The sequence below is a fragment of the Martes martes genome (genome assembly GCF_963455335.1).
Source record: "Martes martes genome assembly, chromosome: 11".
In the NCBI taxonomy this organism is placed as follows: Eukaryota; Metazoa; Chordata; class Mammalia; order Carnivora; family Mustelidae; genus Martes; species Martes martes.
This window is the reverse complement of record NC_137899.1, coordinates 85080534-85095604: the sequence shown is the minus strand read 5'-3', so window position 1 is coordinate 85095604 and position 15071 is coordinate 85080534. Positions and strand designations below refer to the sequence as shown.

Here is a 15071-nt window from a genome sequence, read left to right as displayed (position 1 = left end):
CTCAGGTCATGATCCCAGAGTCCTGGGATCAAGTCTTGCATTGGGCTCCTTGCTCAGTGGGGAGCCTGGTTCTCCTTCTGCCTGCCCTGCTTGTGCATGCTCTCTCTCTCTCTCTCTGACAAATAAATAAATAAAATATTTAAAAAAAAAGAAGGAAAGAAAAGAAATTTCCCGGATGTCTGGTAACTTTTGGCCATGATTAAGGTTGTGGAAGGTGAGACGGCTTGTCAAAAACCCCGAGTCAACTCACAGATTGGATTCGCCACTGTAGGGTGATCTAGTTGGGTTGTTTTGAGGGAAACCTGTATGTCAGTATCTTCAGGTCTTTCCTGCCTAAAGGGCAAAGGTCCTACTCCCAGCTCTTTGGGAGCCCAATAGTAGGAGAAGGCTAGGGGCCTCCGCATTCATGTGACATGGTCACTTAATCCCCGTTTCCAGCATTTTCAGTAGAGTTATCTCTGTTCACAACTGCGTTTGGAGCTTCTTCAATCCAGATACCCTCTACCTTACCTTCCTCAGGGGAAAATCTTCCAGACTCTGGCTGGGATGGGTGAGGGACTTGTAGCCCACTGGCTTGGAGTTAGGGTAGAAATCTAGGGATCTAACTGCTTTTTATCCTAGCCCTAATCTTAACAACCTCTTCCACAGTTCCAGAGGGCCCTTGGCTTGCCAGTTCCTGTGTCTTCTGAGAACCCTGCAGTGTAAATCAAATCGGCTCTCCATTTTCCCCACTGCCAGTTGAGATGTCTTTTTTTCCTCAGGGCTGATAAGTCAGTAACCGCATGGCCGTCTGCCATCCTGCTTCAAAAATTCTATGGCTGTTGTCTGTTTTCCTGTTCTCTCCATCCTTGAGGATTTATCTCTTGATTTTAAAATCTCTTTATTGAAGTTTTTTAGTGGGGTTTTAGAAGGAAGTGAAATTAGATACACGTATTTAATCATCTTCTTAACTCAGAACCCTAACTTCCCTTTCCAATATATTTTAAAAAAATATAATCCCTGGGAATAACTCTACGTGGTCATAGAAGATTGCTGTTTTAATGTACTGGGGTATGTTTATCTCTGGTTTCCCATTTAAAGTCTTTAAGTGAACATGATTAGCAGGAAATGAGCCTTTCTATGAGGAGGATTCAAGGGAAATGTCTCTAGCAGGATAACGTTTATTAAGTATATGAGAGAAAACCAGAGGCTGGGTCCCCGTAAGCAGGCTTCGGGCAGCCTCTGGAGGATTTGGGGAAGTTCCCTACTAGGAGAGAGATCCCATAGTGATCCCAGAGGGTGCATCCAGGGAATGCCCTTTGCAGTGTTTTGTTTAGGGACCCAGAATACATACCAGAGTTCATCGTTGACATTCCCGGGAGAGGGGAGAGAGGATCAGTTGTTGCCTGATTTTATCTTACATCAGTTGAAGGAATTCTGTGATTAAAAAAATAAAAAAAAGATGAAGCCTAGATGCCTTTCTGAAACACATCTCATTGCCCACATGGAGCCCAGAATTCATCTATTTTTGTTGGTGTCATTATTCACTTATCTGATATTCACTGAGCCCCTACCCAGGGCATCTCTCTACGAGAAATTTCTATGACTCTGTGAGCCCCTTTTGGGAGCTCTCTGTGACTGAGACAGAATCTGCCCTCAGTAACTCTTTCAACACAGCCACCCCCAACCTCACAGAGCAGCAAGAGAGGTGGAGATAGAGCCGGGGTCAGAGGCACATCCAAGGCCATCACTCAGTGACAATAATTTTTCTCTCTGTGGCTTGTGATGAGGAATAAGTGAGGATATTCCTAAAGCATCTAGCACGAAGCTTGGCACACAGCAGGGTGTCTAGATTTTGAGGGACAGCTTTATGTGAGGGAGCTTCCTGTCTTATGTTCTCCTGATACATTTAAATATCAGCATTTTTGCAGGAACGCTTGAAGGGATTTAGAGACTAGAGATAACACAGGTGAGCTGGAACTGCTTAAGCCAGTCACTGGGACAGCCCAACAGGGTCCACAGAGTATCCACAGGGACTTCCCTGCTCCTTTGTCATCTTTAACCCCAGGTTAGCCTTGGTCTGGGCTCTCCTATATTCCTGAAGCTGCACATTCTTTGATTCCTCTGTTCCTGGAGATTGGTTATAATCCACCTCTCACATGCAGCTGAAGATCACCATTCATTCTTCCTGGCAGACATTTCTGAAACTCTGAGTATTTTTGAAAGATCAGTTTTAGTTTAAAAAAAAAAAAAAAGTTACACACTGATGGGTATTCTGCAGTTCAACTGTGAAGTGTTGCAGGCCCTCCCATGTAGCGGTACAACTGTTGGAAGCCACCAGGTTGTGGAGCGGGAAGCACATAGACTGGGTACAAGCCCCTGCCAACCTGTGTAATCTTGGGCAAATTCGGGACTTCTCCGAGCCTCAATTTACCTACCTGTGAAATGTGGACACCCAGAGGACTGTGGTGAGGACTAATGAGCCATTACACTTCTGCTCACGGCGGCTCTTCTTGCCTGGGGTGCCTTCCCGGGGCCAGCTGCCGGGGTCGCGCGCGCACGCGGGTGTGTGCAGGCATCTGCGCGCGCGGGACTCCGGCCCACGGCTGTGTTTCCCAGGGAAGGAGGGCGCGTGGATGCGCGTGACCGGCCGCCAGGGGTGTGCGCGGCTGCCGGCGCCGGGCGGCGAGCGAGACGCCCGCACCCGCTGCCGATGGGCAGCGCTGGGTGAATGAGCGCGCGTCGAGGCGACTGGCACAGAGGCGGCGGCGCGGGGCGCTGCGGTGCGCGCCCGCCTGCCTGCCCGGGTGGGGGGCGGGCCGCGGGTGGGAGGGGGAGGGGAGAGGGAGGGAGGGGCGGGCGGGAGGGAGGAAGGCGGGGAGGGAGGGCGGGCGGTCAGAGCGCGGCTGCCGCGGAGCCCGGCGCGGGCGGCTCTGCCGGGGAGCGGGGCGCGCAGCCAGGAGGCGGCGCCGCGGGGAGGGAGTGCGGGGCTGCGAGCCGGACCCGGCCGGCCGCGGGGGACAGCGCTGCGGGCCAGACCGGGGGCGGCGTGGCGGCGTAGCCGCGGTCGCCGGGACGTGCCGAGGGGGTCGTCGGGCGCGACCGAGAGAACCGGCGACACTCGCCGGAGCGTTGTCCAGCTGGGCGCCTGGCCGCCGCGACCTCCGGTTCTCGGGGGACTTGGCAGAGGAGACCCGCCTGCGGGAGGGAGCCGGAGGAGCAGGTCGGCGGGGCCGGGCAGGGGGAGAGAGGGAGAGAGTGAAAGCCAGCGGGAGCGAGAGAGCCAGAGAGCCTTCGAGGGGTGGGTGGGTGTGTAGGGCGACGAAGGTGTGTGATGTGTCTGTACGGAGTGTGTGAATGTGTGTGTAGGGGCGTGTGTGCCTCCGTGTGACTGTCTATACTGTGCGTGTCTGTGAGGGGCGTGCGTGTGTGTGTGTGTGTGTGAGAGAGAGAGAGAGAGAGAGAGAGAGAGAGAGACAGGGGAGGCTGGGAGCTCACAGAGCTTGGATCTGAACCTGTGTAAGAGGGAGGGGGCTCGGCAGAATCGGATGTGTGTGTGTGTGTGTGTGTACACGTGTGTGTGCAGGGTGTGTGAAGGGTGAGTGGGTGAGTGTGTCCCGGGTGCTAGGTGTGGCTGTGTATGTGATGTAAGGGTGCTGGGTGCACGTGTGCCCCTGGCTTACCCTCCCCTTCCCCCACCAGATGTGTGTGCGTGGAGGGGGTGTTCAGGGGGAGGTCGGACTCCACTGCAGCAGCCCCGCGCCCGGGCTTCCCTGCCTGGCCATCATCCCCAGGAAGCCCGAGATGGCCAAGCGGCCCCTCCCCCCAATACTTCTAGGGTTAAGGGGAAGGGAGCAGGGCCAAGCCCCAGGAAAAAGGGGGCAGGCCAAATGGGCCAGCTTCTGCCAGACCAGTGCACCCTGCTTCTCTGGCTGGAGCCTGGCTGCCTTTTCCCGCTGGGCCAGATCACAGCAGCCCTGTGCTTTGCCCCTCCCAGGGCCTGCCTTCCCCGGGGTCTGAGTGGGGGAGAGAGTGCCAGCACCTTAGGTTGGAGCCGGAGGGGGGTAGAAGCAGGCCGAAGCTCCTCTGTGAAGGTTTGCTTGTTCACAGTTGTATCAGCAGAAGGGTGCTTGGCACATAGTAGGCCTCAGTGAGTATCTGAAGGTGGACGGGAGGAGAGAAGGCAGGGAAGGCAGGGATCTGAGTCTGGGACCCCAAGTCCACAACCTCAGCTATTGGGAGAGGATAGGGGCAGCTGGTCGCCTTCAGACCCCAGTCCCCAGAGTGAGCAGGTAGGGGAGGCAGGGGTTTAGGGAAAGAGGCTTTAGCTGGAAGAGAAGGAGAGCTGCAGGTGAGAGATGTGGTCTGGGGCCTGAATGGAGGAAGGAGCTGGCAACTCTCCCTGGGCAGAGCCCTTTGCGTCCTGCCCCCACCACCTGCTTCTTGGTGATCAGCAGTGTCTCTCCGGGGGGCATCCGACCCCAGGCAGCCAGGGCTCATAGCGCCTCTCCTCTCTCCAGGACCTTCAGGCTCAAAAAGTGCCGAAGAACTGAGCGCCCTGCCCACTGTGGCCACCTGAGGCCAGGTGGGGCCATGGCAGGGCAGGGCTGTCTGGGGCTGGGGCTGTTCTGCTGGGTCCTGCTTGCTGTTCCAGTGGGCCCCCAGCCTGCCTCCTCCGTCCCAGGTGTCCCTCTCACCGCTATGACCCCACCACCTCAGAGTGAGGCCTCTATGCTGTCTCTCAACCTGGGACTGAACTTCAAATTCCACCTTCGGGGACCTGCTGCCGCCTGGGGGATCTCAGTCACGGAGACCCAGCCGCTCTCTCCTGGGCCAAGCCGGGAGCCCGAGGAAGAGGTTGCCAGTGGGCTGAGGACTGATCCCCTTTGGGAACTGCTGGTGGGCTCCCTTGGGAACTCCCCCCCAGAGTGGGGCTCTGCTGAAGGCAGCTCTACTCCGTGGGCCTCCTCCCTGTCTCCAGAGTCCACCTCCCCCCTCTCTGGGCCCACTGACCGGCCCACTGCTCCCTATCAGCCCAGGATGGGCACTGTGACCTGGGACACTGCTCTGACAGCCACAGCACCTCTATCCAGTGCTCCCAGGCTCCACCAGAGTGAGCTGGAGCTGAAGTTTGACATGGCACTGAGGGCAGGCGCAGCCCCCACGCTCGGGCATCGGACCCTGCCCCTGCTGCCCAGCCTGCGGGCCAGTCTCGCAGAGATTGCAGGGCGCCTGGGACCCTTTGGTGAGTACCACCCCGTCTGGAGGAGAGCCCCTGCTGGGCAGCCTGGCAGGTAGGAGGAAGCTTCAGCCTGGGCTCCTTTTGCAGGCTTTTTTGGCACTACTTTGTCCCCACTGCGGAACTTCTCAGGCCCAAGCCCTCCAGGCCCAACTCCATCCCCAAGCTCTGCATCTAGAGTTTCAGATTCTCCAGGTGAGTGTTATTTCACTGCAATGAAAACTTAGGGAACACTCCTATGTGCCAGGCACTGTGCTGTAGGCCTAATCAGCACCTCCCTTTCTCTTTTGACTCTGTCTTGCTGCTCCCAGGGCCTGGGACACGGGCCACTGCTCCCATGGGGAAATGCCCTTTTCGCCATACTGAGTCCTAGTAGCTTAGCTCCCAGCGTCCATGTGGCTACAGTTCCTGTTTGATGTACATTGGCTTTCTTAGCGTAAGCCCTGGGGGAAGGACAGGATTTTCTCCAAAGCCCCAGAGGCCAAGGCTGGCTGGTAGGATGGCCCTTGAACCCCACATGCTCCCTTTGCAGGGTTCTTTGGCACCACTCTGTCCCCGCCCCCATCCCCCCTGGAGAGAAAGCTCCCAAGCACAGGCCTGTGGGACCCAGCCGCCTCCCTAAACTCTGCCACGATGGCAACAGCATCAGTAGGTAAGTGTCTGATTCATTTGAACTTGATGTTTATTTAGCACTTACTACGTGCTAGCCACTCATCTGCATTCTGGGACTCTTTTATTTCCTTGTCCTCATCATCATAATCACCATTCTCTTCATCACCACCATGGAGATATATATTAACGGTCTGAAAACAAGTGTCACTGGGGGCAGTCCCACACAGAGTTAAGTAACAGTCCTCTGAGAGTTTTGTAATCCCAGGCAAAGCAGGATGTAGACAGATGTATGAGAGGCAGACAGATGCAGGAACTCCCTTCTGGTTCCCACAGCCTCAGTACCAACTTCACCCTTCACGCCAGTCTGCCTGGCCTGCCTCTCCACCCTGCACCCTCCACCTTGGGGGCTCTCTCCTTTGCCGTCTGATCTGACAGGACATGTTGTCAGTTACGAGCAGAGCTGGGCCCCTCATTGGGAAGACATTGAAGAGAAGACTTTGAGTAGACAGATGCCATCCTTATTCAAGGAAACCTTTCCGAATATGTGCATAGACAGCTGGTGATGCAGAGGAAAGAGCCTCTGGAATCTTGAGACTTGGTTTGGAATCCCAGTTCACTTACTAACTGGCTGGGTGAACTTGGGCAAGTTATTTAACCTCCCCAAGGCTGAATTTTCTCATCTATCTAGGGTTTAATAATAGTACCGATCTTGTTATCATGAAGCTTCCAGATAATGCAAGCTCCTGGCAGGAGGCTGGGCATGAAGTAGAAGTTTATTAAGGGTGAGCTGTTAACCTTGGTTTTTTCCCCACTGCATCCCAAGTTCACTTCCAGACCCTACCTAACACCGTACCCTTGGCCCCAAGGCCAACCAGCCCAACCCACAGGGCAGGGGGCACACTCAGGGAGAGGCTTTAGTAGGTCAGGCCAAGGGAGCCATGGAGAGGAACCTCTAGGCCCAGCTTTGTTCTGCAAAGCCTTTATACTGTTGCCACAGTAGGAACCAGCTCAGCAGTGGAAACCGCTGATCTCCTAGCTTCTTCCAGTTCCAGACTTAACACAGAACCTGACTCTAGCTCCCTTCCAAGCAGCCGCTGTACTCCTGGGCTTGTGTGTGTTGGGGGGGAAGCTGCTGACCCCTCCCCCCTCAACCCAGTGTGTAGCAGTGGCAGGATCTGCTTTGGGGTTGGGGGGGGGCAGGCTCTGTGGCCCCTGGGGAAGGATGCTGGCTGGCAGTCTGTCAGCCTTGGTGACAGTGCTGGCCAGGCAGGTTTAATGAGTCTGGACAGTATCAGAGGAAGCCCAGCTCACTGCCCCGCCCCTCCCCCCTCCTCACTGATGGCTGCAGGAACTCAGCCACTTCCTGGCTCTTTCTCTCAGATAAACCCAGGAGGGCTAGAGGTCCCTTGGCCAGAAGGTCAAGGGCCTTGCTCTAGCCAGCAGTATGTGTAGGGAGTAGTGTGAGGCAGTTAGGGGACAAAGGGAGCCTCTGTGTGTCTCTTCTAGGATCTTTCTAACCTAGGTGTGTTTAAACTTTGAATCTAGGTCTTCTCTTCTCTTGCATTAGGCTCCCATCACCTGGGGCAGAGCTAGTATCCAGCCAGTACACCTTGGGAGAAGTTGGGTTGGTCATTTACATATTGAAAGACTTTCAACCGGTTGATAAGTACCCACTGGCCTTAGCCCCCTGAGCCCTCCCCTCTACTCCTAGACCACCCTTGGTGACATCTGTTCTGATTGGCTGCCGTCTGTGCCATTTATAGTTGTTAAATATTTCGAATGTCAGTTACCCTTACAGAGAGGATCAATCTTCCATGATCCTAGAGGAGGGGGTGGGGAAGAGGAATGGGGCCAGGCAGCTGCATGGGCTACCACTTCTACTGGGAGAGTGATTTCCCAGCCCTTTGATCTGGGCAGCTGGTACATAATCAGGCCTGACTTTTCCATAAATCTAGCAGGCCCTGCTCCCTGACTTCTCCCTGGCCAGCTATGACCTCACCAATCCCTCACATTGACATCCTACCTCCTTTCTTGCCCCTGAGGTCACGGGGCCAGAGGGGGACCACCTTGTAAGAGAGGGCTGCTCAGGGATCGGAGGAACTTACTAACTTCTGGGGGAGACTGAGGGCTCCTTCTGGGGAAGCCTCAAGTGGGGAGACGGGAATGAGGTCAAGTGGATTCTTCCAAGGCTGAAGAAGCTGGGTCTTCTCTGCCTGTCCCCATCCACGACATGGCCCAGCCCTGGGTCCACAGGGCAGGCCCACCTCCCCCCAAGAAAGCAATGCTCCTACTTCAAAACTACCTCCTCTGAGACCTTAGCTCTGCCTGTGCTTTGTCTGTTTTCTGGGTTTCCTCTTTTATTCCTGGCTTCTTAGTCACATTAAAAATTTGTTCTAGTTGCCGTAGTGCTTGGGGGACAGAGGTGAGAGATGGGGTTTCTTGTGGCCCTCGGGTAAGAAGTGGAGCTGGAAGAAGGCGAGGCAGAGCAGATCTCTGAGAGCTGTGCTTGTCTGCTCAGTGAGCGAAGAGGAGGCCGTGAGGGGTGGCAGTCTGGCTCCAGCCATAGCACTCCTGGGCACAGTCCCATTGCCTTTCTGCAGAGCCCGCCAACGCTGAGGAAAAGCCAAGCAAAGTCATCCACTTTGCTGAAGTAGGTTGGGCCAGAGCGCCAGCGGGGACAAAGGAATGAAGCTGATAGACGGGTTGCAAGTTTTTGATGCTGCTAACATCAGACTGATACCCACCCCTGATCAACAAGCTATCCCAGCTGAATGAACCTCATTTAACTCATGGCTGCATCTTCCTTAAGTGTTCAGGGGTAATCAGTCCAACTAAAGGGTGTTCTTCAAATAGGGTTCACAAGGTGAAATAATGTGTTGCCTTTCTAAGCAAGATTAGTATGAGCTAAGAGACAACAGTCTTTTTTTTTTTTTTAAGATTTTATTTATTTATTTATTTAAAAGATTTCATTTATTTATTTCACACACACACACAGAGCACACAAGCAGGGGGAGCAGCAGGCAGAGGGAGAAGGAGACTCCTCACTGAGCAGAGAGCCCCACGAAGGGCTTGATCCCAGGATGCCGGGATCATGACCTGAGCTGAAAGCAGCCGCTTAACTGGCTGAGCCACCCAGGTGCCCCAAGAGACAACACTCTTTTGTTGATTAGATCAAGAACTAGTTTGAGGCCAGAAATAGTCACTGTCACATGAACACAAACTGATGATTGATCAGTGATAAACATCACCCAATAATGATGATACCAACACCAAACACATACTGAATGCTTATTACGCACCATGCACTCCAAAGAGCTCTGGCCACATCGAACATTTATCCTCTTAACAGTCTTAGGCAGAAGGGACTCTTCCCATCTCAGACTTGGGGAAAGCGATGGAAGGGGAAGCAGGGTCCATGCTGCCATTTGTAAGAGGCAGCAAGCAGTGTAGACTTAATTTTTTGGCTGCTCCCTCTCTGCCCTCCCCAGATATCTGATTCTGTCTTCCCCTCTCTCTCTCTCTCCAGAGCCGCTTTCTGCACACCCCCCTCTCCACCCCTTTGCCTGGTACTCAGGATTGCTGTTTTGCATGCTCCTAGCAGGAACTGGCATGGCCTGGGGTGGGAGTGCATCTGGGGTCTTCCTGTAGTGTGTGCCTGACATCAGGCGGGAGCACGGCCAGGTGGTTGGGGTAGGAGTCTCGCTGTCAGGAGACCCTCCCTTCCTCATCCTATGTCTGCCTTCTGTGCCCTCCCCACCCTCACCAGGGTGTCTCCATTCTTCCCCACCATCTTTCTCCCTTCGTACTCATTTGCAGCTGCAGATCTGCTGAGCTTGCTAGGTGGAGGAGGGAGAGGTTGAGCCGGAAGCATCTTCCTTTGCTGCCTGGCCATGGGAAGAATCCTTGGATCTCTTTTTAGCTCTTCTCTTGCTCCATGAAAGTAAATTAGGGATCTTACTCCTCATCCTCCTTTACTTGACTCCCCCCTCCCCCCACCTTTAAAGATGTATTTATTTATTTTAGAGAGAGAGGGGCAGAGAGAGAGGGAGGGAGTGAGCGTGCGTGGGGGAGGGGCAGAGGGAGAGAGAATCTCAAGCAGACTCAATCCCATGACTCCAAGATCATGACCCAAGCAGAAACCAAGAGTCAGACACCCAACTGACTGAGCCACCTCTGGTGCCCTGTGACTTCCCTTTCCCGAAGGGATGTGGGGAAGGTGTTGGAGCCCAGACTGGGGCTGGGAGCTCAAGTTAGCAAATCCTAGAGCACCTGAGGAGCTCATTCACTAAGAAGTCATCTTATCCCTCTGTGCTGGCCCCAGTGATTCCTTCTGGAGAGTTCAAGGGTAGCCTCAAGACCCAGGGGAGTCCATTTCAATGTCAACTTCTATAAAGTAGAGTGAGAACTCAAGGGGCATGTACCTTAAGAGCCTTGGATGAATGACTTTGTGACTGAGTTGGGATGGGGACCATGGCCATGGGTAAGCTAAGGGTTGGGGGTGTGGCAGACAGGAAGGCCAGTGATCAGGAAAGGTTGTGTTCTCTTCAGATGCTGGGAACAGGAGTGTCTTACCTCCCCCCCCCACCCCCGCTGCTGCATGTGTCCACATGTGGGTGTAGGGGCTTTTCCTGAAGAGATGGGGGAAGGGGGAAGCAGATGAAAAAGGGCAGCGGAGGTTTCTCCTAGCACCAAGGTGGGAATTCGGAGTTAGGGGTGCAGTATAAGAGATAAGCAAACTAGTCTTATGAAAAAGCTCTGGAATTGTGAGAAGGGGCTCAGACCGGTACTCAGATCTGGATTCTGAGATCTGCCAATTTGTGACCTTGGACAAGTCGCTTTGCCTCTCTGTAGAGCCTCAGTGTCTTCACTGGAGAAATAAAAGGATTCATTTATTCAACAAATATCCACTCAGTGCCCGCTCTGAGCCAGGCCCCATTTTGGGAATGGAAATTCAGATGTGAGCAGAACAGACAGAAATCTTTGTTCTTATGAAGCTTACTTTGTGGTGGGAGGATTGAACTAGAGGGGCCTTCTCCAGTTCCTTCAGTAAAATTCTGTGGCTTCTTAAGAAAACCCTTTTCAGGGTGCCTAAGTGGCTCAGTCGTTTAAGCATCTGCCTTCAGCTTAGGTCGTGATGCCAGAGTCCTGGGATAGACTCCCACATGGGGCTGCCTGTTCAGCAGGGAGTCTGCTTCTTCCTCTCCCTCTACCCCTCCCCCAGCTTGTATGCAGCACTCTCTCTCAAATAAATAAATAAATAAATAAATAAATAAATAAATAATATATAAAAAGAAAAACCCTTTTCAGTAGAATCGCAGAGGGATGAAGGGAAATAAACAGCAGAGAGCTAAGGATGGGTTAGGGATGCCGGAGGGATGAGAGTTGAAGAGTTTGATGGGGAGGGGAAGACAAGGGGATGAGAGATGGGTGAATCTCTACTAAAGACAGGTGTGGGGCACCTGGTGGCTCAGTTGGTTAAGCCTCTGGCCTTTGGCTCAGGTCATGATCCCACTGGGATCAAATCCCGCATCAGGTTACTTGGGGTGGGGGGGGGAAGACACGTGTGTCCTAGATGTTATGAAGACTCTCTGACTGGCACACAGGCTACTGGCTGTAGGGAAGGCAGGGGAAGGCTGCACAATTGCCTCAGACGAATGTTCTTTGCCCACAGACCCCACCACCCCCACCTCTGGCCCAGATGACTCCTCTCCTGCCGGCCTTGGGAAGCCTTCGGTGGAGCCAGAGTGTGGGTCAGGGTCCTGCCGCATGGGAGAACTGCCCGAACCCGAAGGGCCGCCTCCTGTGGCTCCGCTGCCCCTCTTCTTCCTGACCCTGGAAGCCAATTGGGCAGAGGCCAGAGCTCGCTGGGGGCTGGCCTGGGAGGCCCACGTATACGGGGTAGGCACGCTCTTCGGCCTGGTGGCCGTGCTGGCGCTGCTGGCCCTAGCCCTCTTGCCCTGGCGCTGCCCGCCGGGCGCCCCCTGCCTGGCGCTGCTGGACCTGCTCCTGCTCTCGGCCGGGACCACGCGGGCCTTCCCGCTCTTCTACGACGCCTACGGGCACCGTGATCGGCTGCCCCCGCTCGCCTGGCTGCTGCTGCAGGACCTTCCGCTGCCCTGCCTGGCTGCCGGCCTGGGCCTGGCCTGCCTGCTGCTGGCCCGGCCGCGCCCGCCGCGGTGTCCCGCCGGGCTGGCCGCGCTGCTGCTCCTGGGGCTGGGGCTGGCGGCCGCCGCCGCCGTCGGGAGCGCAGCCCACCGCCCGATGCGGCCTCTGCGTCTCGCCTCCCGCGGGCTGCACGCCTTCCTCGCCGCCCTCCTCTCCGGGCTCCTACTGGCGCTCTCCTGCTGGGGGGGACGGCGGCGGCGGGCCGGAGCGCCCCTGGGAGGGTCGGGCTTCAAGGGCGCCACCCCGCTCCCGCAGGCGCGCAGCCCCTTCGCCCCGCGCGAATCCTGGCGGCGCGCGGCTCGCACAGCCCCAGTGGCTGGCACCTTCGGGCTGCTGAGCGGAGCCCTGCAGGGCTACGAGGTGCTGCACGCCTTGGGCTATGGCGGCCAGCCTGGCCTGGAGGGACCCTGGCCCTGGTGGGCCTTCCAGCTAGGCCTGCGCTTGGGCGAGGTGGGCGTCGCGATCCCGTTGGCGCTGCTGGGCCTCTACCCGGCGCTCAGCAGCCACCGTGTGCCGCCGCGCTGCTGGGCCAAGCTCTTCCGCTTGTCCCCGGGCCACGCAGCCCCACTGCTGCCCGGGGGCTGGGTCACCGGGCCCCCAGACAAGGAGCCCCTGGGTGGCGCCATCGCGCGTGGCGACGCGGAGCTGCTGCAGCTGTGCGCCCTGGCAGGGCCTGGCCCCGACCTCCTGCTCCAGGGAGGCGGCTGCCGGGGCTTCGAAGGCGCGGCGGCCAACCCGGCCCCTTCTCCGGCCTCCTCCCCCTGCAGCGACTACACCGTGGACTTCCGCCCGCCCTCCCCAATCAACCTGAGGCGCAGCATTGAGGAGGCCCTCTGCAGCGAGGCGCTGCTCACCCCCGGCCTCTTCCAGGGCCCTGCCTTCGGGGAAACCCCGCCTGGGCTCGGCCTTTACCGCACCACCTCGCTGGTGGCGAAGATGGGGGTCGGGCCCAAGGGGAAGTCTGAGGAGGCCCCTGGCTCCCCTGTGCCCTTGGAGCTCCCTTCTCCCCGGGCCTGGCCCATGGGCAGCAGCGCCTCTTCGGGCTCACTGTGCGGACTTTCGCGGGACAGCTCGTCCATGCTACTGTGCTCCAGCCCCGACAGGCCCCCACACTGTCCACTGGTCTGCGTCCTCAGTCCCCCGCGACCCTCGGGGAGCAGCCCTAGCCTCCCGGGCTCAGGCTCCTACCAGGCCCTATCCCCACCCTCCCGCGACTCCCCAGAGCCTACTCCTGAGCTGCAGGCCGCAGAGGCTTTGCTGCAGGAGCAATTCCTGGACGCCTGTCGACAGATCGACGAGTTGAGTGTGGGCAGCGACACCATAGACCTGTGAAGAGGCGGCCCCCTGGCCGCCCCAGCCTACGCCCCCTCCTGGAGCCTGCTCTGCCCGAGACCTGCACACTGTAGCCCTTTCCCGATCCTGCCTGGCTCAGATACGGCTCCCCGCTTCTTCCCCATCCAGGGGTCGCTGGGTGGGTGGGTCAGCAGCCAGGCTCTGTTGATTGGGGTTAGTGCCACCTCCCCTGGAGCCCTGGGCATGGATGCCCTCTGCTGCAATTCTAGGCTGGCAGGGGTCCCACTTGCCTTGGCATTCACCAGCAATAAAGCTCCAAGGTGCTCCACTCCTGACCACCAACTCCCCACTCTGGTGCTGAGTGAGAGGGGCTGTCCTCCAAGGACCTTGAGACTGGCTTCAGTCCCCACACCCACCTGTGCCATGCCCAGGAATCCCATTCCTGTGTGAGTGAGACTCCCTGTCCTCCACACGATCCTTCCCTGTAGAAGGGTCCATGGCCCATCCAGGAGACTCCACAGCAGTTGGGTGGGAGGTGAGCGCTTCCAGAGTTAATTTATCAATAAAATATTTTCAGAGAAAGGTCTAATCTTCTTGGAAAAGCTTAGATCAGCCCACAGCAGCAGCCGTTCCATCAGAACTGGAAGACAAGCCGTGTTTGGGTGGGGAGACTTCATCTCACACCTGGGTGACCTTTCCTCCCAATTGCAAGGAGCCTTGTCCTACAGCCGGGATGAGTGAGGGCCCTGGGAGTGACCCTGTGAAAACCCTCTGACTCTCTGGGAAGTGCCTTGTCAGAGATGAAGCAGGCCCTGGGAAGTGAGGTGGGACCTCTATACCCATTGGTAGAAACCTCTGCATTTCTAGGAGCCTGGCTGCAGGTTGTTGGGGACAGCTGGCTAGGGATGAGTGAGTCCATGGTAAAGTCCTCTGTGGAAATGTTGATACACACATCAAGGGCTTGACCACTTTGAGCTGGGATCCCCAGCATGTTCTGCCATGTTCCCAGAGGAACTCACAGAGGACATGACCTGCTCCGCCTACCAACAAGCCCTCTTCAAGGTTGGACTTACAAGCTCTCTTTCCCTGCACTCGTCTCCCATGGTGCAGATCCTCCCTAAAGGGAGCCTATCTTCCCCCAAACCCTGGCCCCAATCTACCCACCAAAGCAGAGCTCACAATGAAGAGACCCAGGCCTCCGGGGACTTTGGAACCTCTCACTTGTCCAGAGCATTTGGCTCTGAGCTCTGGGGTGTGCATTCGTCATTTGGCTAAAATGCCATTAAGTTCAGAGTGGCACTAAAACAGGGTCGTAGATTAGGTTTGGAAATGAAAATTTGGCAGTGTTTTGGCAGATGTCTTGCACGTCACAGGAAAACCGACAGGGGCACAACATCCCAGGCTTGAAATGGAAAAATAGGAATAGAAGTGGTTTTTCTTCCAAGTCTTCCCATCAGCTCATGGGGATTGAGGAAGGGAGGCCAGGGAGTCAAGAGGAAAGCAGGCAGGGAGGCCCCGAGGGGTGGGGCCTCACCAGACTAGGTCCGTGCACTAGTGGAAGAATTAGAGCACTGTTCTCCGTGCACGTAAAGATCTGTCTTGCCTGAGAGGATGGTCCAGGGTCTTGGACCTCGGAAGGAGGAAGAGTCAGTGATGTTTGGAGAGAGTGAGGGTCATGGTAGGGAGCTCAGTGAGACAGGAGCCGCTGAGGAATGGAACTGGAGTGGTTTTTGACTGTGTCTCCTCCATCACCTGGCTCAGCCTGGCTCAGAAATTCTTGCTG

The 15071-nt window shown here is 56.3% G+C and overlaps 1 protein-coding gene across 2 annotated transcripts; it reads left to right on the top strand.

The window, feature by feature from the left end:
• Positions 1-4572: 4572 nt before the first annotated feature.
• PRRT4 (proline rich transmembrane protein 4) lies at positions 4573-13327 on the top strand (the record flags this gene model as incomplete). 2 transcript variants are annotated; one of them, XM_080819004.1, is made up of 4 exons in its annotated part: positions 4573-5224; positions 5309-5413; positions 5751-5870; positions 11502-13327. In XM_080819004.1, 4 exons carry the CDS (start codon positions 4573-4575, stop codon positions 13325-13327), a joined length of 2703 nt encoding a protein of 900 aa, XP_080675130.1. The 2 variants fall into 2 exon arrangements, with proteins under 2 accessions (XP_080675130.1, XP_080675129.1); XM_080819003.1 differs by having other exon boundaries at positions 11481-13327.
• Positions 13328-15071: the final 1744 nt, after the last annotated feature.